Source organism: Orbicella faveolata, unplaced genomic scaffold, assembly GCF_042242905.1.
Source record: "Orbicella faveolata isolate gen_17 unplaced genomic scaffold, um_ofav_v1 contig_1, whole genome shotgun sequence".
Classification (NCBI taxonomy): domain Eukaryota; kingdom Metazoa; phylum Cnidaria; class Anthozoa; order Scleractinia; family Merulinidae; genus Orbicella; species Orbicella faveolata.
Window position 1 is genome coordinate 2394768 of NW_028301536.1, and position 25624 is coordinate 2420391.

At 37.8% G+C, this 25624-nt stretch overlaps 2 protein-coding genes across 3 annotated transcripts; one reads left to right on the plus strand and one right to left on the minus strand.

Moving 5' to 3' along the window:
* Window positions 1–96: 96 nt before the first annotated feature.
* LOC149117703 (uncharacterized) lies at window positions 97–6896 on the plus strand. The gene is made up of 2 exons (XM_089284648.1): window positions 97–446; window positions 5672–6896. Exons 1-2 carry the CDS (start codon window positions 437–439, stop codon window positions 6031–6033), a joined length of 372 nt encoding a protein of 123 aa, XP_089140774.1. The 5' UTR covers window positions 97–436; the 3' UTR covers window positions 6034–6896.
* A 2496-nt stretch (window positions 6897–9392) lies between these two features.
* LOC110052405 (dehydrogenase/reductase SDR family member 7-like) lies at window positions 9393–21212 on the minus strand. 2 transcript variants are annotated; one of them, XM_020758529.2, is made up of 7 exons: window positions 20879–21212; window positions 18971–19095; window positions 18066–18258; window positions 17028–17074; window positions 15301–15420; window positions 14446–14615; window positions 9393–12315 (listed from the first exon to the last, which is right to left on the minus strand). In XM_020758529.2, the coding sequence occupies exons 1-7, from the start codon at window positions 21147–21149 to the stop codon at window positions 12216–12218; spliced, it is 1026 nt and encodes a 341-aa protein (XP_020614188.1). In that variant the 5' UTR covers window positions 21150–21212; the 3' UTR covers window positions 9393–12215. The 2 variants fall into 2 exon arrangements, with proteins under 2 accessions (XP_020614188.1, XP_020614189.1); XM_020758530.2 differs by having other exon boundaries at window positions 15349–15420; window positions 20879–21208.
* Between the last annotated feature and the right edge of the window lie 4412 nt (window positions 21213–25624).

The window sequence follows — 25624 nt, forward strand, 5'->3', positions numbered from 1 at the left end:
TCGACCTGAGGGGATTACAAGAAGTTTAGTTGACAAATTGCGGTCTAGTACCCCCGCGAGTCTTGGTTTGCCAACATGACGAGGTTACCAAGCCGATTTCAACGGTCGTTATGTCGCGGATCAAACGACACGGAGTTCTTCCATAGTTTTATCGTTTCACTGGGGACACGAAGAGCCGCCTGGCGTCGCTCGCAGGGCTGCAATTGTGTGGCTAGAGGATTAAAATGAAAGATCAACCTTTGCCCTTGAATTCTGCGGTGGATTTGTGGTCGTGGGCACATTTTAGCCTGGGATTTTTGACTTCGTTCGGCAGGCTGTTCCGACTGAGGTGTTTCGCCTTGTCCTCTCTTTATAAAGGGAAAATCGGAATTCAAAAAAGTCGCTTAAATCAAGTTCAATCGGTAAAATAACCACACCAGGAGCAAACAACACACGTATGGAACAAGGTAAGCCATTTTTATTGAGAATTTTCACTTTTAACTACCTCCATGGATATCTTGTAGAAAATCCCATATAAACCCTTATAATTCGATGCCATATTGTGTTGCTTGTGTGGTTCATAGAGAGAGCTTGGGCTGCCTGTGATCAACCTTATTTAAATTAATGAGGGCCATTTATTTGTGGGTTTCAAGTACCAGTATAAGCCATTCATTATACCCATTCACAATAGGTTAATTCGTGTGTCACAATCATCTCAGGCACAATCTAATAAATATTACGCATTAATTTGCAACCGACCACTCAATATAAACATTCCAACCAAAAAAAAAAATATCCAGGTTACATTTAGCACCCATATATGTAGTCACCACTCAACATTCACCTCATTTCAATCCAAAAATTTGTGGGTTAATATCATCTCACTACAATCCAATAAATTGTGGATTACAATCAACTCTTTACAATCCAATAATCTGTGGGTTACAATCAACTCGTTACAATCCAATAATTTGTGGGTTATAATCAACTCATTACAATGCAATAACTTGTGGGTTACAATCAACTCATTACAATGCAATAATTTGCGGGTTACAATCAACTTATTACAATCCAATAATTTGTATGTTACAATCAACTCATTACAATGCAATGATCTGTGGGTCATACTCAACTCATGACAATCCCATAATTTGTGCATTACAATCAACTCATTAGAATCCAATAATTTGAGGGTTACAATCAACTCATTACAATCCAATAATTTGTGGGTTACAATCAACTTATTACAATCCAATAACTTCTAGGTTACAATCAACTTTTTACAATCCAATAATGCCTGAGTTACAATCAACTCATTACAATTAATACAACAATTTCTGGGTTACGGTCAACTCATTAAAATCCAATAATTTGTTGGTTACAATAAACTCGTTACAATCCAATAATTTCTGGGTTACAATCAACTTATTACAATCCAATAATTTGTGAGTTACAATCAACTCATTACAATCCAATGATTTGTGGGTTATAACAGCTCATTACAGTCCAATCATTTGTGGGTTACAATGAACTCATTACAATCCAATAATTTGTGGCTTACAATCAAATGATTACAATCCAATAATTTGTGGGTTACAATCAAATCATTACAATCCAATAATTTGTGGGTTAGAATCAAATCATTACAATCCAATAATTTGTGGTTTACAATGAAATCATTACAATCCAATAATTTGTGGGTTACAATCAACTCATTACAATCCAATAATTTGTGGGTTACAATCAAATCATTACAATCGAATAATTTGTGGGTTAAAATCAAATCATTACAATCCAATAATTTGTGGGTTAAAATCAAATCATTACAATCAATAATTTGTGGCTTACAATCAAATCATTACAATCCAATAATTTGTGGTTTACAATAAAATCATTACAATCCAATAATTTGTGGGTTAAAATCAAATCATTACAATCCAATAATTTGTGGGTTAGAATCAAATCATTACAATCCAATAATTTGTGGCTTACAATGAAATGATTACAATCCAATAATTTGTGGGTTACAATCAAATCATTATAATCGAATAATTTGTGGCTTACAATCAAATCATTACAATCCAATAATTTGTGGATTACTATGAAATCATTACAATCCAATAATTTGTGGGTTACAATCAAATCATTACAATCCAATAATTTGTGGGTTACAATGAAATCATTACAATCCAATAATTTGTGGGTTACAATGAAATCATTACAATCCAATAATTTGTGGGTTAAAATGAACTCATTACAATCCAATAATTTGTGGGTTACAATCAAATCATTACAATCCAATAATTTGTGGGTTACAATCAAATCATCACAATCCAATAATTTGTGGGTTACAATCAAATCATTACAATCCAATAATTTGTGGGTTACAATCAAATCATTACAATCGAATAATTTGTTGCTTACAATCAACTCATTACAATCCAATAATTTGTGGTTTACAATGAAATCATTACAATCCAATAATTTGTGGGTTACAATCAACTCATTACCATCCAATAAGTTGTGGCTTACAATCAAATGATTACAATCCAATAATTTGTGGGTTACAATCAAATCATTACAATCCAATAATTTGTGGGTTAAAATCAAATCATTACAGTCCAATAATTTGTGGGTTACAATCAAATCATTACAATCCAATAATTTGTGGGTTAGAATCAAATCAGTACAATCCAATAATTTGTGGGTTATAATGAACTGATTACAATCCAATAATTTTTGGGTTAGAATCAAATCATTACAATCCAATAATTTGTGGGTTACAATAAAATCATTACAATCCAATAAGTTGTGGGTTATAATGAGCTTATTACAATCCAATAATTTGTGGGTTACAATGAAATCATTACAATCCAATAATTTGTGGGTTACAATCAAATCATTACAATCCAATAATTTGTGGGTTACAATCAAATCATTACAATCCAATAATTTGTGGGTTACAATGAAATCATTACAATCCAATAATTTGTGGGTTAAAATCAACTCATTACAATCCAATAATTTGTGGGTTAGAATGAAATCATTACAATCCAATAATTTGTGGGTTACAATCAAGTCATTACAATGCAATAATTTGTGGGTTACAGTCAACCCATTACAATCCAATAATTTGTGGGTTACAATGAAATCATTACAATCCAATAATTTGTGGGTTACAATCAACTCATTACAATCCAATAATTTGTGGGTTACAATGAAATCATTACAATCCAATAATTTGTGGGTTACAATCAAATCATCACAATCCAATAATTTGTGGGTTACAATCAAATCATTACAATCCAATAATTTGTGGGTTACAATGAACTCATTACAATCCAATAATTTGTGGCTTACAATCAAATGATTACAATCCAATAATTTGTGGGTTACAATCAAATCATTACAATCCAATAATTTGTGGTTTACAATGAAATCATTACAATCCAATAATTTGTGGTTTACAATGAAATCATTACAATCCAATAATTTGTGGGTTACAATCAACTCATTACAATCCAATAATTTGTGGCTTACAATCAAATGATTACAATCCAATAATTTGCGGCTTTCAATGAACTCATTACAATCCAATGATTTGTGGGTTACAATCAACTCATTGCAATCCAGTAATTTGTGGGTTACAAGCATCTCATTTAAATCGAAGTATTTGTGGTTTACAATCAACTCATTACAATCCTGTAATTTGTGGGTTTCAGTTAACTAATTACAATACAGTAATTTGTGGGTTAATATCGTCTCATGACAATCCAATAATTTGTGGGTTACAATCATGTCATTTTAATCGAATTATTTGTGGGTTACAATCAACTCAGTATAATCCAATAATTTGTGGGTTACAATGAAGTCATTACAAGCCAATAGTTTGTGGGTCACAGTCATCTCATTACAATCTAATACTTTGTGAGTTACAATTAGCTCATTAGAATGCAATAATTTGTGGGTTGCAATCGTATGTTAGAATCCACTAATTTGCGGGTTATAATCAAGTTATTATTATCAATAATTTTTGAGTTACAGTCATCTCAGTACAATGCAATAATTTGTGGGTTACAATCAACTCATTACAGTCCAATAATTTGTTGGTTACACTCAACTGATTACAATCCAATAGTTTGTGGGGTAGAATATACTCATTACAATCCACTAATTTGTGGGTTACAATCATCTCATCACAATCCGATAATTTGTGGGTTACAATCATATCAGTACAATCCAATAATTTTTGGGTTTCAATTAATTCATTACAATCCAGTAATTTGTGAGTTACAATTGTCTCATTACAATCCAATAATTTGTGGGTTAAAATTAAGTCATTACAATCCAGTAACTTGTGGGTTACAATCAAGTCATTATAATCCAATAATTTGTGGGTTACAATCAACTCATTATAGTCGAATACTTTGTGGGTTTCAATTAGCCCATTAGAATCCAATAATTTGTGGGTTGCAATCATCACGTTACAATGCAATAATTTGTCGGTTACAATCAACTTATTATTATCCAATAATCTTTGAGTTACAGTCATCTCATTAGAATCCAATATTTGTGAGTTGCAATCATCCTATTACAATGCAATAATTTGTGGAGTACAGTCATCTCATTACAATCGAATAATTTGTTGGTTACAATCGTCTCATTAGAAGCAATAATTTGTGCATTACAATCAACGAATTGTAATTTAGTGATTTTTGGGTTACAATCAACTCATTACAATCTAATAATTTTTGGGTTTACATTGTAGTTTAAACGATTGTCGGCTTGGAGAGTATTTGATAACGTATTTTTGGTGTTGACAATATTTGAATAACAGGCAAAACAGATGGCTAACGTGGCAGAGGAAGCTGCAACGAAGTCGGAGAAAAAAAAATGCAAAAGAGGAAGAGAAAATCTCTGAAATCAGGTGTTCATGTCTGAAATTTATTGAGCTAAGTTTTTAAGTCCAGCTGATAAATGCCTTGCATTGAAAGCACATTCGCAGAAAGTAACTTACTTATACGCGTGAACAATTTATTTCAAAGTTGACCAAAGTTACTCTCATAAGTTGTTCTAGTATATTGTTCCGATTTGATAGTCTTTTTTTCTTGCGCTGGAATTACATTTGGAAAGCCTGAAATGCGACTAAGAGATAAATTACCCAATCTAGATCTGGGTTGGAATACTCGCACTTTACTTCACATATTAACAAAAGAAGATTGAAATCTCTAGAAGCTATATTAGTATCGTTAACTTGGATGAAGCATTGATTTGTTGATTTCAAGAAAGTTTATTCGTCCATTTAAGTTCAGACGGTAATCCAGAAAATGAATCTGGCACGCCACATCACAAGGAACCCGACACTTCCACTGTTGGTAGTGAAGGTGTGTTTCATTCATACGCATGGCCACACAAAACAAAAAAAACGAAAGAACTATTCCATTAGCGATAGACAGAATAACAATAGAATTGGTATTTGATGTGAAAACACGTCATACTTATTGTGTTGTTTGTAACTTCATAACTTTGTAACTTAATTTTTTGACTCAATCTTTTTTTTTCTTTTAATCTGGTTGGTTTGTCAGGGTTAATGTGACACCAATAGGAAACTACTGTCTTTTTCTGTAGCTATACTTAGCATTTTGTTTGAGAAACCACTCATTTCAATTCATACTTTTTTTTGCCGGTTTAGGCGATGAGGTAGAACGTTTAGATAAACGCAAGAGGTTGGTTTGTCGTGGAGTTTTGACTGCACAAACGCAAGTACATGGTCGTGCACTTAACACAGATTGGGTCGCGGTAATGGTTCAGGAAGTGGTTTCAAAAGGCAAAGTGGAACCATGGCCGGAATTCCCCACACATTCTGGAGAAGTGGAAGAGGGAAGTTTCGTTGCCTGGCCGACAACGCATACTAGACCCCAGCAAAGTGCCTCCATTGCCCCCGGACCAAAGTTATTAGAACCGGAGGTCTTAAAGGATGCCCTGTATCCAGACCAGTTTGTCTCTCCCGGGACAATAATGTCCAGGGATAGAAAGTTACGAAGTAGGAAGTAGGATATCAGCTTAAACACGGGCCAAAGGAGGATGACAGTTGATAAGAGTTGACTCTCGTGAGAGTGTTTGCCAACTCTCATCGACTATCATCAACTTGGTCCAAAGCAGTGAAAACTCTCATCTACTCTCATGAAAAATTTGAGCACGTTCAAAGTTGATGATAGCGTACGAGATCCCATAAGAGTTGGTTAGAGTGTATCAAAGCTTCAGGCCAAACGAGAACGATGTTTTGAACTGTCGTTAACTCTCATCCTCGTTTGGCACGGGCTTTACAGTTACGTTCCTGCCCCTTTCAATAATATGCGGCCTCTAAAATTCAAAGCTCAACCGACAAATGCGTTTTTCGCTACCGTCAATCAAGTGTTCGGTGGCTCCTCCCAGCATCCGACTACTGTCGATCGCGCGGTAATCAAATCGTTGAGCACAATTCAGACAACGAAACAGTGCTCGGCAGTAGTCGGAAGCTGGGAGGAGCCGCCGAACATTTGATTGACGGTAGTGAAAAATGCATTTATGCCGAGAGCGGCGCCTATTTATAAACCCAGCGCACAAGACTATAATGAAATGGTTATAATTGCGGTCGTGCATGCGGCCAGAAATCACTGAATCACTGAGACACCTGTTTGGATTAATTGGGCCACTCACGTGGCGTTTATTTCAAACCATTCAAATGCTGTGTCAAATTAATCAATTAAACATCGCTATATTTGATTCAGTGAATAAAGTTGGGGCGAAAAACAATCAGCCCAGTAAAAGGTAGAAAGAGCAGAGGAGGAGCACAGGGGATGGTGGAGGGCCGACGAAAGAAAGTAAAGTACGCTTCTAAAGCTAAACAGCTATCACGATCGGCGCTGGCAGAAAAAGTGAAGAGGGTTAGCAGAGCACGCGAATTTAAAGCTTGCTCTGCGTGTGGTGTCTAGCCCATTATCTACCTCTACAGCTTGTACCGTAATACAAGATAAGGCGCCGCCCCAGCATAAAACCTATTATCGCGCTAAGTCAATAATGGGCCATTTGTCAGTTGAGCTTTGAATTCTAGAGTTCCATGTTATTGAAAGGCACAGTAAGGAAACACGACGAGAACGTCAACGAAAACTCGCACTTGGAGACTAACTATTCTTTCTGAAAATTTCGTCAGGACTGTTGCAACTATTTTAATTTACAAAATGTGGCTGACGATGATTTGATCATTTACGTTCTTAAGAGGCCCTGCGCCTAAGAAACGACCGATGATTTCCGGCTAAAAAATAAAATCGGCCGATTTTTATCTCCCAAGCAGAGGTTACCGAATACTATTTAAAAATGAATTTCTTTTGTTTCAGTTTGGCTTTAAACCAAAAATATTGAGCCACAAACTTTTTCCGTCTGATAGCAGCAAAATCAGGCCGAAAATAAGCCCCCGCAAAAAACTGTTCAGAAATTACTATCGCAACGCAAAATAATGAGAAAACTACACAGTGTTGAAGAAAAAGGCCTTTTAATGCAATATCATTCGATAAACATCAAAAAACTGCCGAAGCGATTAAAAACTAAAGTTTCAAATAATGCATACTAAATTAGATGGAGCGTTGGAGCTGATTTTAAAATAATTATTTCTCAAAAGTTCAACGCTTTCGAAAGCAATCACAGTGATGAATCAGACATTGGAGGGATATACATCACGTTTTTGGAAAAACATTTTTCGGCCAAAGTATATTGACTTTGTACAAAGCGTTCAAAGTTACCGTGTTTACCGTTATCCTGCTACTTCGGCGAAACACTTCTATTTGCCAATACGGCCGTAGATAGCGTGGTAAACGCCACTTTAAACCTTGCTAGGCATTTAAAGACCATCCTAAGTAGAAGGACGTAGAATTAAAAGAGAAAGGAAGATGAAAAATACGCAGAAAAAGAAAATAACTCGAAATTACCATCTGCTAACGAAAGTTGAATCTGGAAAATGTCGTGGCGTGACAGCGGCCATTGACGTCATTTGTCACGTCAAGTCGCAAGAGCGTGGGAAAACGAGTCTGCAATGTCCTTCGGGTGGTCAGCGGCTAGGGATCCAGTCGTGACCCCATAACTCAGATCACGCTGCGGCCAAAACGGTGTGGCGCTTGGGCAAGTATTTCTTTTTCAGTGACCATCATTTGTGAAAAATAACATAACATTGTTCCACTAAACGTTTTCTGGCCGGGAAAAATTGTTTTCCTTTTTGTGCATTCGTTTGGATTCCGTCGCTATTTATACAAATGACGTCAATGGCCGCTGTCACGCCACGACATTTTCCAGATTCAACTTTCGTTAGCAGATGGTAATTTCGAGTTTTTATTTTCTTTTTCTGCGTATTTTTCATCTTCCTTTCTCTTTTAATTCTACGTTCTTCTACTCAGGATGGTCTTTAAATGCCTAGCAAGGTTTAAAGTGGCGTTTACCACGCTATCCACGGCCGTATTGGCAAAAGAGGAGTGTTTCGCCGAAGTAGCAGGATAACGGTAAATACGGTAACTTTGAACGCTTTGTACAAAGTCAATATACTTTCGCCGAAAAATGTTTTTCCAGAAACGTGATGTATATCCCTCCAATGTCTAATTCATCACTGTGATTGCTTTCAAAAGCGTTGAACTTTTGAGAAATAATTATTTTAAAATCAGTTCCAACACTCCATCTAATTTAGTATGCAATATTTGAAACTTTATTTGTTAATCGCTTCGGCAGTTTTTTGATGTTTATCGAATGATATTGCATTAAAAGGCCTTTTACTTCAACACTGTGTAGTTTTCTCATTATTTTGCGTTGCGATAGTAATTTCTGAACAGTTTTTTGCGGGGGCTTATTTTCGGCCTGATTTTGCTGCTATCAGACGGAAAAAGTTTGTGGCTCAATATTTTTGGTTTAAAGCCAAACTGAAACAAAAGAAATTCATTTTTAAATAGTATTCGGTAACCTCTGCTTGGGAGATAAAACTCGGCCGATTTTATTTTTTAGCCGGAAATCATCGGTCGTTTCTTAGGCGCAGGGCCTCTTAATTTGTGCAGAACGGAAAACTGAACTGAATTGTACCAGAATGCCGAGCGCAAGTGCACGTCATTACCGTGGTTCCAGGCGATGTTCTCGTCACCGTCGCTGTCGTGGTTAATAATAATAATAATAATAATAATAATAATAATAATAATAATAATAATAATAATAATAATAATAATAATGATGATGATGATGATGATCATAATGACGATGACGATGATGATGATGGTGATGGTGATAATGATAATGATAATAATAAACCATGAAGAAACCCATACTAATAAAGGAGCACAGACTAATACAAAATACAAAAGTGAAGACGAAAATATCTACACTAAAGTATGAAAAATACAAAATGCAGTCTAAAATATTTTTAATATAAAGCTATATATTATAGGTAATGTATCTATAGCTAGTCAGATCTTTGCACACGAATGCGCCTTATAAACTCATTAAGTGTATTGACTGATCCAATAATTTGGGTCCTAAACATCGCAGTTATTGCTTACCGTACATTACAAAGGTATACCTTGGAGTGGAAAAATCAGATTGCCTCAAATTGTGCCTGGAGTTATGCTCATTAAAAATATTGCAAACAGTAATCGGGCATAGTCCATGTTTAATTTATATATAAGAATACAAATGTCCTGCAAACGTCTGTTTGTCAAGGTTGGCAGCTTGGCCCTTTCCATTATTTGAGAATAACTAGCTTGTTTTTCATTGTACACAGCCCTCAAACCTCTTTCTTGTAATCGTTCAAATTTGCGCGAGTTACTAGCTCTACAAAAAATGCCACACTAGGTGTCAGTATGTAAGGTAAGGTAACACAGCTGTCTTATATAGTTGGAGTTTGGCCTTAATAGCGATTAGATTCCTAAGTCGCATGAGGACAGTAATTCTTTGACTGGCCTTCTTGCACGCGTAGTTTACATGTTCAGAAAAACTTAATCTGGAATCTCTTGTTAGCCCTAAAAGTTTGACAGTTTCCGCGGTCTTAAATTCCTAATTATTTACGCATTAACGGGGTGGCCGTAATAGCCGGGTTTTCTTGAAATGTATGGGCGTTTCGCCAGGACAAAAAAGTGGCCGTAATAACGAGGTGACCGTAAGGCGGGGTTGCACTGTATCAGCTGGAAGAGTACACTGCATGAGTTGAAACACCGTTACATGAGATTATCATACATGAAACTCACTATCTCTTTTCTGAATGGCCGAAAGCGTACAGTGAATTTTAGAAATCAGCGCCTGTGACGTCATCTAGCTGCAGATCATACAATAATCATGTCAATGTATAATAAAACAAATATTAGATTCGGTTTTTGTGATATCCAGAATAATCAAGGTGTCGGTAAGGGTTATCAGCGTCAGCCTTCGGCCTCGGCTTATAACCCTTACCTCGACCTTGATTATTCTGGATATCACAAAAACCTCGTCCATCTTTAAAGGGCAATACTATGTAAACAGATGGGTCTGCTGAAGGCACGTTGTGTAGACTTTAAGTTACGCTACGGCGAGTTGAATTGCTACCACGGCTACTTTGGCCGTGAGGGACTAGGCTGACAACGGTGTTTTACCTGCCAAACTCAAATAGCTTCAAATGATTAAGATTTTGCTGTACGGCAACGGTATGTGCAGTCTCTACGTGTCTTTACAAAAATGGCTACTTTCAAGGAAACCAGGGATTATTCTACTTTCATACGAAATAGGCCTAATTAATGACAATGATTTCCTTCTCCTGTATCCGTCTTACATCTCCAAGACCTCAGAATTGCCTTTTAAGACTTAATAGAACCGTCTATAATTCCAACCACAAAACAAAATATAAACTCTGATATAAAAAAAGCTCGATTTCAACACGGACAGGTTGTTCGTACAACGATTACGTGATAAGCCCGAAATTACAAAACTTTCGATTATAATAAAATACATTTTAAACAGTAATAAACAATTATAGCTCAGATTGTTACATACGACGCTTTCTTATCTACGGCTGTTTAGCCCGATACTAATGACTGAATTGATCATCTCGAGGTAGGTGTTAAAATCGTTCAAATTTTCTGTACAAATGACAAAGAAACGATCTTAGAACTGATTTTTATGATTAAGAACTTTATCTTCAAACTAGGCTGTTGAAACAGTGAAAAAAGCGCTACAATGAGAAGTAAACAGCAGGCTTATACTCACGTAGTGAAGAGAACGTGAAACCAGGCACTTTCCCGTAGTAGAAAGCAAGGCTACGGCGAGAAAGCCGTACTGGTACGCGCGTCATGACGTCACCCGAAGCGTTCTTCACTATCTGCCGCCGTACTACAGCCTAGCCGTACCATATCTTAAAGTCCCTATTGGCGCAACGTAGCGCTGAAACGTCGTTCGCTTTTTTAAATGTGTTAAAAATCTTTTAGGGTTTAACTTCTTGATCAAAATTTTAATTTTGATGGCCAAGAAGTATACCAAGGAGTATAACAAGTACATCAAGAAGTATATCCGTAGGTAAAGCTAAGGCTTGTTATATATTAATAAGTGTTCATGAAGAATGCTTCTAAAGGAGGATAAGCTAGTGGCTTGAAAATATGATGCCAGATGGAAAAGCTGTCAGTATTCACACTTAAGGTTACCGTCTATCTTTAGGTGTCTTGCGTCCAAACTATGTAGAGCGTACGGTTTAACTGTGGATACCTAAGCCCCGATATATCAATTAAAGCTTACGAAATATACCAAGAATTTTGAAATAACATACATTGTCGAATTTTTCACAACCTGTAACACCATCGTCCGATGGGTTTACATATCGCGCTACGTCGCTTGGACGCGAGACACCTCAAAAGGTATACGGTAACTATAAAAGAACGCGAAATAGTCGGTGCTTTCACTCTCTTGTGTTGTGCAAGACGATGGGTAGATATTCATTACATTCGCCCGATTGCGCTTCAGCTCTGACCTCGCTACCACGATATAAATCTCATAGTAGCTAATGTTCTGTATGTTGCATACCAAAAAGTATGTGATCAGGAATTTCAGGTCTCGAACGATTTTCATGTAGAGACGTCATGTGAAGAATATAGAACGAGAAAGCTACAATGTTACGTTGTCAAGGTTGTTAACAAGTCTGACTGTTCCTTCTTGGTATCTGATGAAGAATTCTCGATCGTGTAATACGCGGGACGTACAGTGTTATAATTTCATGACTGTTCTGCAAGTCTGTGACTTTTTGGCCTCGATAAAGATTTCTTGTCCGTGTAAAGTCTTCCTATTCTTTCCATTAAGAACTTCTTAGAAAGCCTGGAGATAGAAAAGACATCATAAAGCAGTTTTGATAGAAATGCTTCCCGGGGTACGGGGGACGCGGGGGACCCGGGGGCAGGGGTGATTTACGCGGTTGCACCTCCTTGCCATGTTAATGTCGGTGTGTTCCTTTGGGGACACGGGGCAGTGCGGGTATAGCTTAGGCTGTAGTGAAGGCAGCACGGGAGCGGGTGACCAGCAGTAATGCCACGTCCGCAGTACGCTGGTGGAGGTTCACTCTGTAAACGCATACTATCACACTAGAAGGAAACATAAAAATTGTATTTGCCAGCTAACCGTCTCCTTTACCTGGCATGGGAATACAAATAATGCATTCCAGCTGTATCAAGCCTCCAGGTAAATATGAAAAATAAGAGGCAACTAAACATCAAATGAACTTAACATTTTATGTGCTGACGCACAAAACAGATGACCTATCTGAACTGTGAATCCGGTCCTGAAACCAAACTTGTAACTCTCGCAAGCAGTGGCCTCTCTAACAATGGCTTTCTCTGCAAAGACATGAGCTTTGTATGTGTGCCTGGTGCACACATTTTAAGTACGATGCATACGTTCGAGACGCTTTATTAGAGCAGAGTGCACTATTGGGATGGTTTTGGGGGCTGCCTGCCGCTAAGGCACCAAGCCTAAGGCGTTAAGGTGTAAACTTTAATGTTTGTTTACTTTTAAAATTAATTTCAAGTAATTAATTAGTCTAGAGGCAAGGAAGTGATGTGGGTGGGGTGGGAAAGGTACATGTGCACTCTACGTGAAACATGCTCCATCGCCGTCACTTGGATATAAACATCGCAAAGCTATATATTTGTTTCAGGTAACCCCTTGCTCTCCTTGTGGTACCATCCTCTTTAGAACAAAACTAATTTCCTCTAAACACATGCGTAGATTAGTTAGCGTTCGTGGCTTCTATATTAGGTGGAGGATACTTTGCATACGGAATCACGTACAAATGTTGACTGGTTTTCCTTATGGTAGAACTCAACATGTAAGACGCATGCGTTCTAGCCTCGTTAGTGCTATACACTATCTTTCCACGCGGTATTTTCTATGTCATGTCATGTGACCAAGGACGGCAGTTTTTTTTCAGGTGGCGCCAATTGTCCCTTTTTATTGCAAAAGTGAAACGTTACTGTGGCTGCGTAAGTTTTAGAATGACACACAGGTCGGTTCAACAAATGTCATCTGCTGTTTTCAATCTACAATAGTGTGTTTGTCAGGGTTCAAATGTATTGCTTCTCCTTAGCGGCTTGTTTATTTCTTGCCTTAATTGTGTCTGTAAGACAGACCAGAAAGTTCCCAAGTTAGTGGCTTTAATACTCCACAAATTGTAAATTTGTGACAAAACAAACCAGGAAAGTGCTCAAATATTGATGCAGACTCCGTGGCATCTCGTGAAAGCGCAAATTGATTCAATCAGTCTTAAAGGAGAATCATTCATATCGGTCAAGAAGCGCTGTTTATCTTCAATAATTTTCGTTGAAACGCTTCTCAGCCATCAATATAGTTGTGTGTTAATTTTGAATTGTTTTATTGTTAACAACAAAGGTGGCAACAGAAAAAGAAAGCGGTATTTTGTGACTATCTGATAATTAAATTATTCCTTGTTCATCGGTGATAGGAAAATTTGCATTTTTAGTAAAACAGCATCGTTTCTGTTCCGTTTCATCACTACATCAGATATTTAACTTTCTTTCATTTATCTCCAAAAAACAAGCACATCTTCCGTGTGTTTTGGAAAAACAAGGGTTTCATGTTACATGCCTGTGCGAGGAAAACAAAAGTATCAAGTTACAAAGTTGGCGTGAAGAGCTAAATTGTCACGCTTGCTGCTTCAACGTATTATTGAATTTAAAATGAACGAAAATCAACGTAAAAAACCAGTAGTAATTTGTACGTAATTTTTGGACCTTGAATGAAAATACAACCTTGAAACATACACACTGCTAAGGGGAAAAGCCCTAGCAGACTATCCAGGTAGATACAAACCGGAAGTATACCGAGCAGGGGTGGGTAATTATGAGACTACTGTACCAGAGCTATCAACTGCGCTCTGCACTATCTGAGATTGTCTCACTGGTTTGTCTTCCTATTACATTGAGCAACACATACCATCTATAGAGGTTTGGTAAATACTGGTTTGAGTACAACATTAGTAAGGGTGGGGTCTCTGTAATCCAAACTTCATCCAAGTTGTTTGCCACGCCTACTGCCATTAAATGTGCACAGCGCTCAGTTGACATCATTCCTAACTGAGGTAAATTTTGTGCATCTTTAAGTTCCTGCAAGGGTAAAAGTCTTGAGTCACTGGAATTCATTTCATGCGACAAAAAGTGATCAGAATTGGTTATACAATAATTTAAATGGTTATGACAGGAGCGGATTTAGGAGCGGGGGGGGGGGGGTGGACTGGGTGGCTAGCCACCCCCCTTTTGGAGAAGCAAAACAAAAAAAATTGAAAAAGGTTGTTAATATTATGGCAGATTGAGAAATAAGGGCAAACTCTCTGGACAGGTACCTCATTGTAATTTCTACTTTGTGGCACTGCTGGTTTTTCTGGTGAAACGGTTTTCAGTTAGGTTTTATTTCTCAAATTACAGCAATTTGGGAAGGTGCCCCATTAATTCTGCACCCCTTTCCAGCCACCCCCAGTTGAAAAATCCTGGATCTGCCCCTGAATGTTGATATATGTAGCTCTTCATAGTCAACATGCAAAGTCTGTTTCTACCACGCAGATAAAAGTCAGCACTGTGGTACTCGTGTCAAGCTGTCTAGAGCAAAAATTATTCAATTTATCAATAGCCAACTAATTATTCACTAGGATGAGATTAAAAAAATTAACTGATGCAAAGTATTAACCACATAAAGTTGAAAAATAATTAAACTGAGACCAAAAATAACTGCCACAATTGTACATCTATAATTGGCCAATAACAATGTTACATTAAGAAACTATTGTTTTCTCACATCATCGATATTCTCAGTGAAATAATGAAGAGCAATGTTTGACTTAACAGGTCCTGGCAGAACAGTCTGTACATGAATGTTGTGCTCAGCCAGCTCCAGCCGTGCAGTATCAAAGTAGCCCTAACAAAATGATAATGGCTATAAGTACCTGATGCATTTTCTGGCCAATGCTTAGTGTTGTTCCCCCAGTCAGAGCCTAAAGGGAGCAATGAGGTTTGACGGGAAACAAAACTAACTGTTTCCTGTAGGGTAAAAGGTTGCAGAAGCTTGCATCAAGCCAGGGACCCATTTAACAGCTTTCTGCACCATGAAGCAACTAAGAGTACATGTATTTCTTCTCCCCCCCCTGGATGGGATGAAAGTCCATTGCAGGGTTACACCCCAGCATTAAATTTGCAGGTATCTATACACCTGGTTGGAGAGAGGCACCATGAGGGTTACGAGTCTTGCCCAAGACCACAACGCAATGACCCCAACCAGAGCTTGAAACCGGAATGCTTGTTCTGATTGGGAAGGGGGAGTACAACCCTAAAATGGACTATATAGGGAGGCTCCTTAATGAGGCTAGAGTGCTGAGACCATGGGACAGAGCCTGTCCATATAAATCTCCATGCCTCCCAATTGAGTTTCCTCAACTCTTATAACCCAAGCATATTGTGAAAGAGCTCATTTCCAAATTTTATAGTGGAACCCCGCCTTATGGTCACTTTGTTAATATGGTTGCCTTGTTATTGAGGCCAATCCCGGCAAGATGTTCATACATTTTTTATAAGAAAACCCCATTAATCTGGCCTCCCGATTAATATGGCCAATGGCAACCTGTACAATCTTCTATAATTTTACCCTAGTTATATTGCCACTCAAACCAGTTATGTTCATTTTTTCTTGTTAATATTGTATGTACTGACTGAAGTTTCAACTTAAATTTATACCTGCATTTTGAACAGTTATCAAAGAACAGTTTAAAAGTGCAATTGTGATGTCTGTCAAGACGTCACTTAAAACAGACCAGTCATGAAATTTGATCCTACCCCATTAATACGGTCGCCCCCTTAAGGACGGTGCCTACTAAATACAAAGGTTTTTGCACCAGGTTAGGACCATGCGGAAAAAGTAGATCTTTTCGAGGGCTATTGGAATCCACAAAGAAAACTGCGGGTAGCCACACATTTTTTCGAGATAATTAGCCTTGAATCTCAACAAGAATGCTGACATCAGCATTTTTCTGAAAAAAGAAAAGAATACTTCCTCAGAGATTTCCTTAGAATTCACCTTTGCGTACAGTAAAGCAAACACATTTATAAAGACCTTAAAACTGCATAGTAAATGGTAACATAAAAACCATTTTAAATATGTTTTTAATAACAAAATCGTTGCAACAAAGCTCTTAGTGTCTCTGACAGCCTTCCTTGGGTTCAGCTGAAATACAGTCTAAACACCTTTTGCTCACAACCATTGGTGACCATATTAACAGGGTTCCCAACTGTAGCAGACTTTTCAGACACACAACCTGGTCATGTCCCTGTCCACCATTCAAGCTGTTGTTTCCTTATAAATCTTGGAGATTACAAATAAAATGCAACAATAACTAGAGTAGACATGATGCTTATTTGACATTCATGAAGAAAAGTCTTAGAAATGAAAAATGTAATTCCTTACAATAAATAATTAATTAATTTTCGTAGAACTTTGTTTTCGACAGCATTTTGATCCTGGATAGTACATACCTGCAATGCATGTTTACTGGCAGACAAAGTTGCCTTAAAAGGAAACCCTGTGAAGAATTTTTTTTTTATATAAACAAACTTCTCATGTCAATAAATACCATAGTTATCATTTTTACCACAGATTAACCCACAACATAATTTCCTGGAGGGGATACTCCCTATAATGGCCTACATGGGGACGCTCTGCCCAAAAGGGGTACAGGTATATAAAAGGGTAACTTAGGGAATTCATAAATTGCAGTATTTTTTTATGAAAGGGTAGGGAAATATGCCATAAGGTATTTAAAAGGGCTATTAATTAAAATATTTCAAACAGATGCACCTTATGACTATTAACTTAATCAGTAACAAAGACTCCCTGTTCTGAGCAGTTTAATCATAATACAGGCCAGTTATGAAAACATACAAAAGGGTTACCTTTTCTGTCAAAATGGAATACAAAAGAGTAAAGCGTTGGACCTCAGGGCAGAGTTTCCCCATATTAAACTTTGTAGAGTACTGTTCCCCCCGCCCCCTGCCCGGGGTTTAATTTACTGTAATCCACATGCCACACAACTCAACTAAGCCACTTTCTTTAAAATTTCCATTGAAGTTGAAAGTGTATATTGGTAGATAAATTCAATATGTTAACACTAAAATTACTAAAATGATAACTGTTCAGTATGGTAATTATTTGTTCTGTTCAAAGCTCTTTTAGCTTGTTTTTCTTATCAACAGACAATTCAGTCTGGGGCAGATCTAGGAGGTCTCAGGAGTTTGGTCGCACCCCCTAAATTAAAAAAATTTATAACACATTATAACACGCTAACTTGGCCTTAGAATGTCTGAAATCCCATTTCCAAGGATGTCAATTTTAACAACTTCCCAGGGGAGGATGGGCAACTTACACGGGACTGCTTCTGGCTATTCGTGTCTTGAACCCCCTTATCTAAAATCCTGTATTTGCCCCAGTCAGTTTATACCATGTCCAACAACCAAGCGAGCCATGCATAATTAATTAGTAATAAAAACAAACCGAATGCCATAATTCAATATTACCAATTTTTCCCAGGATACTGCTCACCACCACAATCTGCCCCTCATGACGTTCAATCATATGTGGGAGAACTGCTTTGGTCAAAGAGATGGTACCAACAACATTTAAATCCAAAAGTGCTCTATCCACCTCTAATGATGATTTTTCCAGCCAAGCTCTCTGTGACCTACCAGCATTGTTCACCAAAATGTCAACCTTCATGTATTTAAAGAAAAAAACAATGACTGCTTCATGTAAATACCACACTGTTCAGTTTTTAAAACTAGTTCTTCATTATGTTTGATCTTTCTTAAAGTGGCCCAACGAAGCTTTTATATACACTGTACTTAACAAAAGGTACGAAAAGTCTGCATATGAGCCAAGTTGCATTACCCATCAAGCCAATGCTTATCTCCAGTTTCTGTAGCATGAAGTGACTAGAAGTATTTCTACTCTACCCTGGATGGGATGCTAGGCCATCATAGGGTTACTCTCAGCTTCAGATTTGCCAGTACCCATTTATACACCTGGGTCAGGAGAGAGACACTGTGAAGGTAAAGTATTTATCACCCAAGAATACCACAAAATGTCCTCGGCCAGGGCTCAAACCTGTACCCCTTGATCCACAGGCGAGAACACTAACCATGAGGCCACCAATATGCCGCACAGTTAATTGAAGTGTGCATCAAAATTAAAGTTTGAGAAGAACAACAAGCACTGTATTCATTACATTATTGTTGCAGGACAAGTGAAATTTGAAGTTCTTACTAGAAACTCTAATAATTTTGCCCAAGCTTCTGAGTGTATGGCTGTGACCCTGCCTAAAATAAATCTAGGCTTGATTTTAGATTCAGTTGGCATAACCAGAAAAATTGTTTCATAATCCCCAAAATGGTCTGAATCTCTGACTAAGCTAAGAATGCCATACCTTTTCAAAGTGGTTGAGGACATCCTGGATCCGTTTTTCATGTGTGTCATATTTTAGCAAGTCCAAAGGAAGGACAAGAATATCTTGATCTGTTTTGAACGAAGAATCATGAGCAATGGCAATGACTGAAATATAAGTTTCAAAGGAAAAAATTATTGCTGGATGAGACAAAAAAATGGTATAAAATTATTAATAATTTATGGGTAAATGTCATGAATAGAATGGGTCATAACACAGTCGAACCCCTATAAGCAGGAAATGGGACAATGATGGGAGGTGGCCACTTAATACAGGTTGGTGTACTTTGAATATTTTTTACCATCGGGTTATAAATTTCTTAGGGAGACCTGGAGTGGAAGGGGCGGGGGCGGTGGGTGGCTAGAAAACAAAGATCCCTTAAGGCACCAAAACTTGAAAACAAAGACCCCCCTTTTTTTTACAGTTTTTTTGGGGGGGTGGCTACTCCTCTCCCCAGTACACCTCCACCCCCCCAAAAAAAAATCATGAGGGGAGAGAGGAGGCCACTCTTGTAATTTTTCTTTGTCCATAGCACTGATTGGAAAAGTTAAACCCTGAGCATGCAAGCGAGATAATTATTTTATCCTTGTCTGATATTGAACTTTTTTCACCAATTGACGAAACCATGCACAAGGCACTAAAATTAATTGCGTGAAAATGTATAACCTTCTAGGTTTGTGTGCAGTCGAGTGCAATTCAGCTACCTTATTGTCACTTATTTTTGTAATTTTCTGAAAACATTTACAGATTGAATAATGTGCAAAGATCCAATTTGACTCATCTTTTCTTCATGGGGACCAGAAAACCTACAATTCAGTAATAACCAAAAGTTAGGAAGTACAGGTGAGACTGATGCTAGGTGTTGTGGGACTAATAAAAGTTTAACAGATATGTACTGTGACATAATTCCTCGGGAAGCGATTCATGATTTAGTTTGCCCAAGAGCTCAGGCAGGATCTGCTTTCCTGTATACTTTCGGTCATGTATGATGACGCACAGCACTGGCACCGGTTACTAAAAGTTCTATTCCAAGCTACTCCCCCTCACAAAGTCTCACGGCTTCACGATGTCTGTGTAAAGTTGCAAGTCACAGCAGTGAACTAAAATTAGACTGAACAGAGTTACCAGTCGATTCGAGTAAGCTTTTTCAGAAATTGTGCATTGAAAAGCAGAGTATTTTACTGTTTCATTTAACTTTGAACGCGCTGTAAAATCCAAGGTGATCTATTTCCAAATTCCCTCTCCTCCCCAACTCACCTCAAATAAGGCAAGTTAGGTCGGGTGGAAAGAAAAAGGAGAGAGTACTGGGACAAGAGGGAGTACAGTAAAGTTGTCAGTTTGTCAACCTCATACTATCAACAGAAGATTAAGAGTGGAGGGTGGTACATATTTTAAAACTCCACCCCTTTCCCTCAGAAAAAAAACAATTTTGGGGGAAAGTTACAAAAAGAAGAGGGAGTACAAACAGAAAACATGAAAAATAAAAATGGCCTCCCCTCCCCCTCCCTCAGAAAAAGGTGATTTTTCTGGGGGTACTGGGGAGAAGAGTACCCCCCTCTCCCCCCAAAAATATGTAACAAAATTAGGGGTCTTTGTTTTCAAGTTTTGGGGTCTGAGGGGGTTTTAGGGATCTTAGGGGGTCTTTGTTTTCAAGACACCCACTGTTTCACGGATGCCCAGCAGATTGTAAGCCTCTAAACCTCCAAGGATTTTTAACCAGCTCTTAAATTAGCACTATTCTTTCACTAAGTAAAGGGGAGGTTTCGGAAAAAGAAAAATCTTAGTTGAAAGTACAATAAACTTCAACTTTAATATCAAAACGTAGTGGAAAGTACCAGTGCTTATAAAACACCTATTTCGCGCAAGTTCTTTTCTCGTAATTCAACTTACCTGCACAATTCTTCTTGACTCTCTCTAATTCTACCTTCCTTCTCGCAGACAGCACTAATTTGCAGCCATATTTGACCAGTTCATAAGCCAAATATTCACCGATACCGCTCGAAGCGCCAGTAATCCAGACCACTTTCCCACGCAAGGCAACCGCTGGATCTTGACCGATCATCTCATAAATCATCAATGTAAAATCACCATCTTGGAATTTGAAAAGTAAGAAACAAATAACAGGTACAAGAACTGCAGCAATCAAGAAATTCCAGCGCATTGCGATGACCTCGGATGCGTGCAAACTGTACTGCAGCAATGTTAGAAGACACGTGACCAGTCCGGGACAAAACAAGAAAAAATGTTGGAATAGGAATCGGGTCCAAGGACTAAGGAACGAAGTGAATTGCTAATTTTACTATAACTGCGGAAATTCTCGGGCGCTCATTGGCTAATTTTCACTGTCCATAAGCGGACAGACATAATATATAGATTTAGCCAAGGCTAAAAGCGGAACTCCTGGGTCGGGTTGTTTAAAGCCTGATTAAGCTAACACAGGATAAGCGAGAATTTTGATTTGAATTTTGTAGGGTTGTTGAGTTTTTGTGAGGTTTTCTGTTTATATTGTTTGGCCTTCTGTTTTGAGTTTAAATAATCTCAAACTACACACGCAGCCCATGACCCAAAAGCACTGAAAAACATTTGTATGCAAGAAAAATTTATACTTCGGCTAACTTTTAATCCTGGGTTACATGTAGCATTAACCGGTTTCCGAACAACCCGGCCCTGATAGTCGCCCTGATTACAACAAATTAGTATATTCTCAGCTCCGACTATTGCATTTCTAGCTCTCTGATTGGCTCAAAAACTCCGACTATGAGCCATTAGTCGGAGTTTTACCTTATATGGAAAACAGTGCGCCAAGTTTAAAAATTTTCCGCTCTGTAAAATTGTTGAAATAAAAATCGGCGGCAAAAACCCGATTAAGAATATACTAAAACAATTATTCCATTCGACCTTGTTGGATATGAAGTGATCATAACCAACTCGCGCTACGCGCTCGTTGGTTATTTATCACTTCATATCCAACGCGGTTTCATGGAATAATTGTTAATTAGCCTGACATGAGCCCGCGATCCTATGGAAAGCTGACACTTGGTCAGCTTTAAAAAAACACATGAGCTCGTTGAACCTGACCCCGCGATATGGTCAGGTTGATACTGGTCAGCGGATACCTTGTTTTGATAGATGTCAATTGACCATAACATGGATGTCCAATAACAAAGCCTGTAAACCAAGACTGCATGACTCGGTATTAGCTGGATGGCCGCCATGTTGTGCGACGTCGTCGTCTTGGGGCGCACGCGCCCGCAATCCATACCGCTAGCCATGTTGACCATAAAAAAAGAAGAGTTGTACTGGTTCCTATTTCTTTGCATGCATGTGGTTCTGTTTCTATATTTATAGTGCTCAGCGAAGGGCCGCCGGAGCTCCGCTATGAATTTATATTTTGCGCCATGCGTCAACGAGCGAGAGCGGACAATTTGACAATTTGTTATTGTAACAACCAAATCGACTCGGCTAATCGTCTCGTGGATCCACAACTACTTTGACAATGTTATGACGAAGTTCATGATCAATAACAGGACAGACGCATGAAAAACTGGCGTCAATTTGTTAAAAACGTACTGCGCTGCGCAGCTTTCTACGCTACTTGCGGGCTCAGGTAATAATGATGCAGAAGGCATCAATTGTGGAAAGAACGGCGGACTGTTCTAAGGTGTGCGATGATGTCGCTCGGTTGAATTTATTTATATAAGCATGAACTTTTTTTGTCATTTCTCTGTTAAGAAAACAAGGCTGCCCCTGCCTGCAGCCGCTGAGAGGCTCGTTTGCTTATATATTCAGTGGTGTGCTTATATGGATGCGATATGTAGAAAGGGTTTGTGGAAAAAAGCGTGTCTTCGCACCGACATTTCTTGTACTAGTATACCGGTTGTCGGGAAAAAAATTGATTCTCCTCGAAAGAAATACACAAGCTTTCCATTAGTGACGTGAAAATGTTGCTGCTTAAAGGGAAAATTGGGAAAGCATATTAAGTTCGTAACTTTTTTTTGTTTACATGATGGACGAAATTCCCGCCATTTATCAAATTTGGAGCCTGGCGCGCGGCCAAAACTCGCAAATGCTTATTACGTTTTTCCGCTCTGAAATTGATAGCAAGGAAAAAGAAAGTATGGAACTTACGTTTTCATTAGAAGGTGTTACATCACAAAGAAGCTGTAATCAATAATTTTGTAATAACTGCAGAAAACCTCCCGCTCTCATTGGCTAATCAACGATTATTCCACAAGCTCTCGTTGCCGAGTTGGCTCAATCATCTCACATCCAACAAGCGCGAGTGGAATATAGAAAACGGCCTTAGTGTTTTTTAAAACCCGTTTTTAGGACCAGGAATCTGTATTTTTACGTATCCCAAACCCGTTTTCTTTTTTATGAAACGATTACTGTTTTTTTTTTCTTACAAATTCGAAACCGTTTTTTTACGATCATTAAACCGCTTTTTTATGAACCAAAATCTGGTTTTGTCTGGACCCAAAACCGTCTTGTTACATTATTAAAAACCTGTTTTTTTTTTTTTACCCAAAACCAGTTTTTACGATCCTAAATTAAACCCGCTTTTGTATGAACCCGAAACCATTTCTTTATAGACCCAAGAGCATTCTTTACAAACCCAAAACCGGTTTGTTAAAATTCTAAATCCGGTTTTTTTTGTTACCCTTAAACCGTTATGACCCGGTTTTTGTCGATTCCAAAACTGTTATTTTTTGTCGCCCAAAAACTGTTTTTCCCGACCCGAAACAGTTTGTTTTTTACAAAACCAAACATCAAGCATCACCACATACAGCCACAAGGCGCGTCTGATCGAATTAATTTAATTTAAGGCCCCTTTAAATTCCTAAAAGAACCAAAACCGGTTTTTACAAGCCTGAAACCAGTTTTTACGATTCCAAAACCGGTTTCTAAGATCCCTAAACCAGCTTTTTACGTATCCAGCTGGGACCCCAAACCGTTTTTCTATGGTCCTAAAATCCCTTTTTATGAACCAAAAGCCGTCTTTTACGAACTCGAAACCAGTTTTTTTAAGATCCTTAAACCGGTTTCTCGCGAAACCCCAAACCGGTTTTTTACAAACCTAAAACCGTTGTTCGTTAATCCCAAAACTTAATTTTTACGAACAGAAAGCCAGTTTGTTACGATCCAAAACTGTTTTTTCCTTTCCAAAATCGATAGACGACACATCAGGTCAGTTTGTTTCGGCCATGGTTTGAATCTAGGATGAGTTGAAGGTTGCCCGTATTCAGATTCGGTTTTATTTCCGGACAAGTTTACGAACGTTTGATCAAGGGGAAGGATTCATCTATACACGGGCCTCTTTCAGTTATAACTCTCTACCCAAGTAGACGTTGGGTACAAGTCAAGACAAAAAAAATGCCGATTTTCAACGTTGCAAGATTGTAGGAAGTACACCATGTCAATTGATTTTATTCTACCTGTGAACTCCACATTACTAAATTTCCTACAACTTTGTTTAAATGTTAATTGAAAAAAGACATTAAAGTTCGTAATATATATAATATACTAATAATTGTACTTCTAAACTCAATGCGCCTAACAACAAATAACTAACTAAATGAAAAAGAACGAATAACTAAGTAAAATAACTAACCAATTACTTGCTATTCTTGTTTTGTTCAACTGGGTTTGTGAACTCTGTTCGACTAATTTTTTTTTTTTTCATTTCATATGAATAACATTGTCTCTCTGATAAAGTATGCAGGTAAATGTTTAAATCAATGCTACATCCACAAGATCAGGTCTGAATTTATAAAAGTTACACATTCTGTTATTCTGACTTTGCTGATTATCTGATAAAGTTTGCAGTAGCTGCTGTTCTGGCCCCAGTTCTTCAAAGTACAGGTAACACTATCCACAGGATAAATTACTACACAGCAAATAGCGTAGTTTGTTTTGTCAACAGTTATCCACTGGATAGTGATTTATCCGATGGAGAGCGTTTTCCATTCTTTAAAAAAAAAACTGGACCTGTATGCCGCATATAAAAAAAATTGTACAATCGGTGAAAGGCTACTTAAGGTCATTCCCCAGTATTGCATTGCGCATCCTTACTGCGCATAATTTATGGCGTCATTAGCGCGCGTTCGTGCACGCGCACATTGAAAACATGGCGGATTTGCCTTGATATTGAGTTCTGTCAGTTGAAAAATGGCTATAGCTTACTAACGAGCTCGGGCACCCCAAATTTTTTTCCAGTCATTTTAATCAACTAATCATTAGCTTTGCGTGAGAAAAGACTGATCTGATTTCTATGTTTGAAAATTGAATAACTAAGAAAAACAGCAGCTGCACTGTAGTCTTTTCTATTTTGCAGTTTGATAGCCCTGGCAAGCAATTTGGTTCCAATATTTTAACAAAGATTCAGCTGTGTGTCAAAATCACTTAAAAAAGCTTATTTGTGTCCGAAACAAGTATTGACTGTAGTATGAGACGTGTTTTCATGAGTCTGGGCTCACAAAGAGTTTACAATAACTTGGAATGCGTTCTTGTAATAAGCATTAAATAACGCTAAAATGGGACATTTTCAATGCCTCACTGTTCCTTAACGAGCATGGACACCCTCCTTTTTTATTTTACAATTTACAATTTCATATGATAAAAATTCATTGGACAAAG

Bases quoted from the DNA above. Each gene is read 5' to 3' on its own strand.
- LOC110052405 (XM_020758529.2), bottom strand. From the start codon at position 21,149: ATGCGCTGGAATTTCTTGATTGCTGCAGTTCTTGTACCTGTTATTTGT. The intron at 14,616-15,300 runs GTGAGAAAACAA...TTACCCTTGCAG, and splicing joins TCACTGAGAATATCGATGAT to GAACTTAAAGATGCACAAAA. The intron at 12,316-14,445 runs GTATGTGTTGCT...TTCTATCTCCAG, and splicing joins TTACCAAACCTCTATAGATG to GCTTTCTAAGAAGTTCTTAA.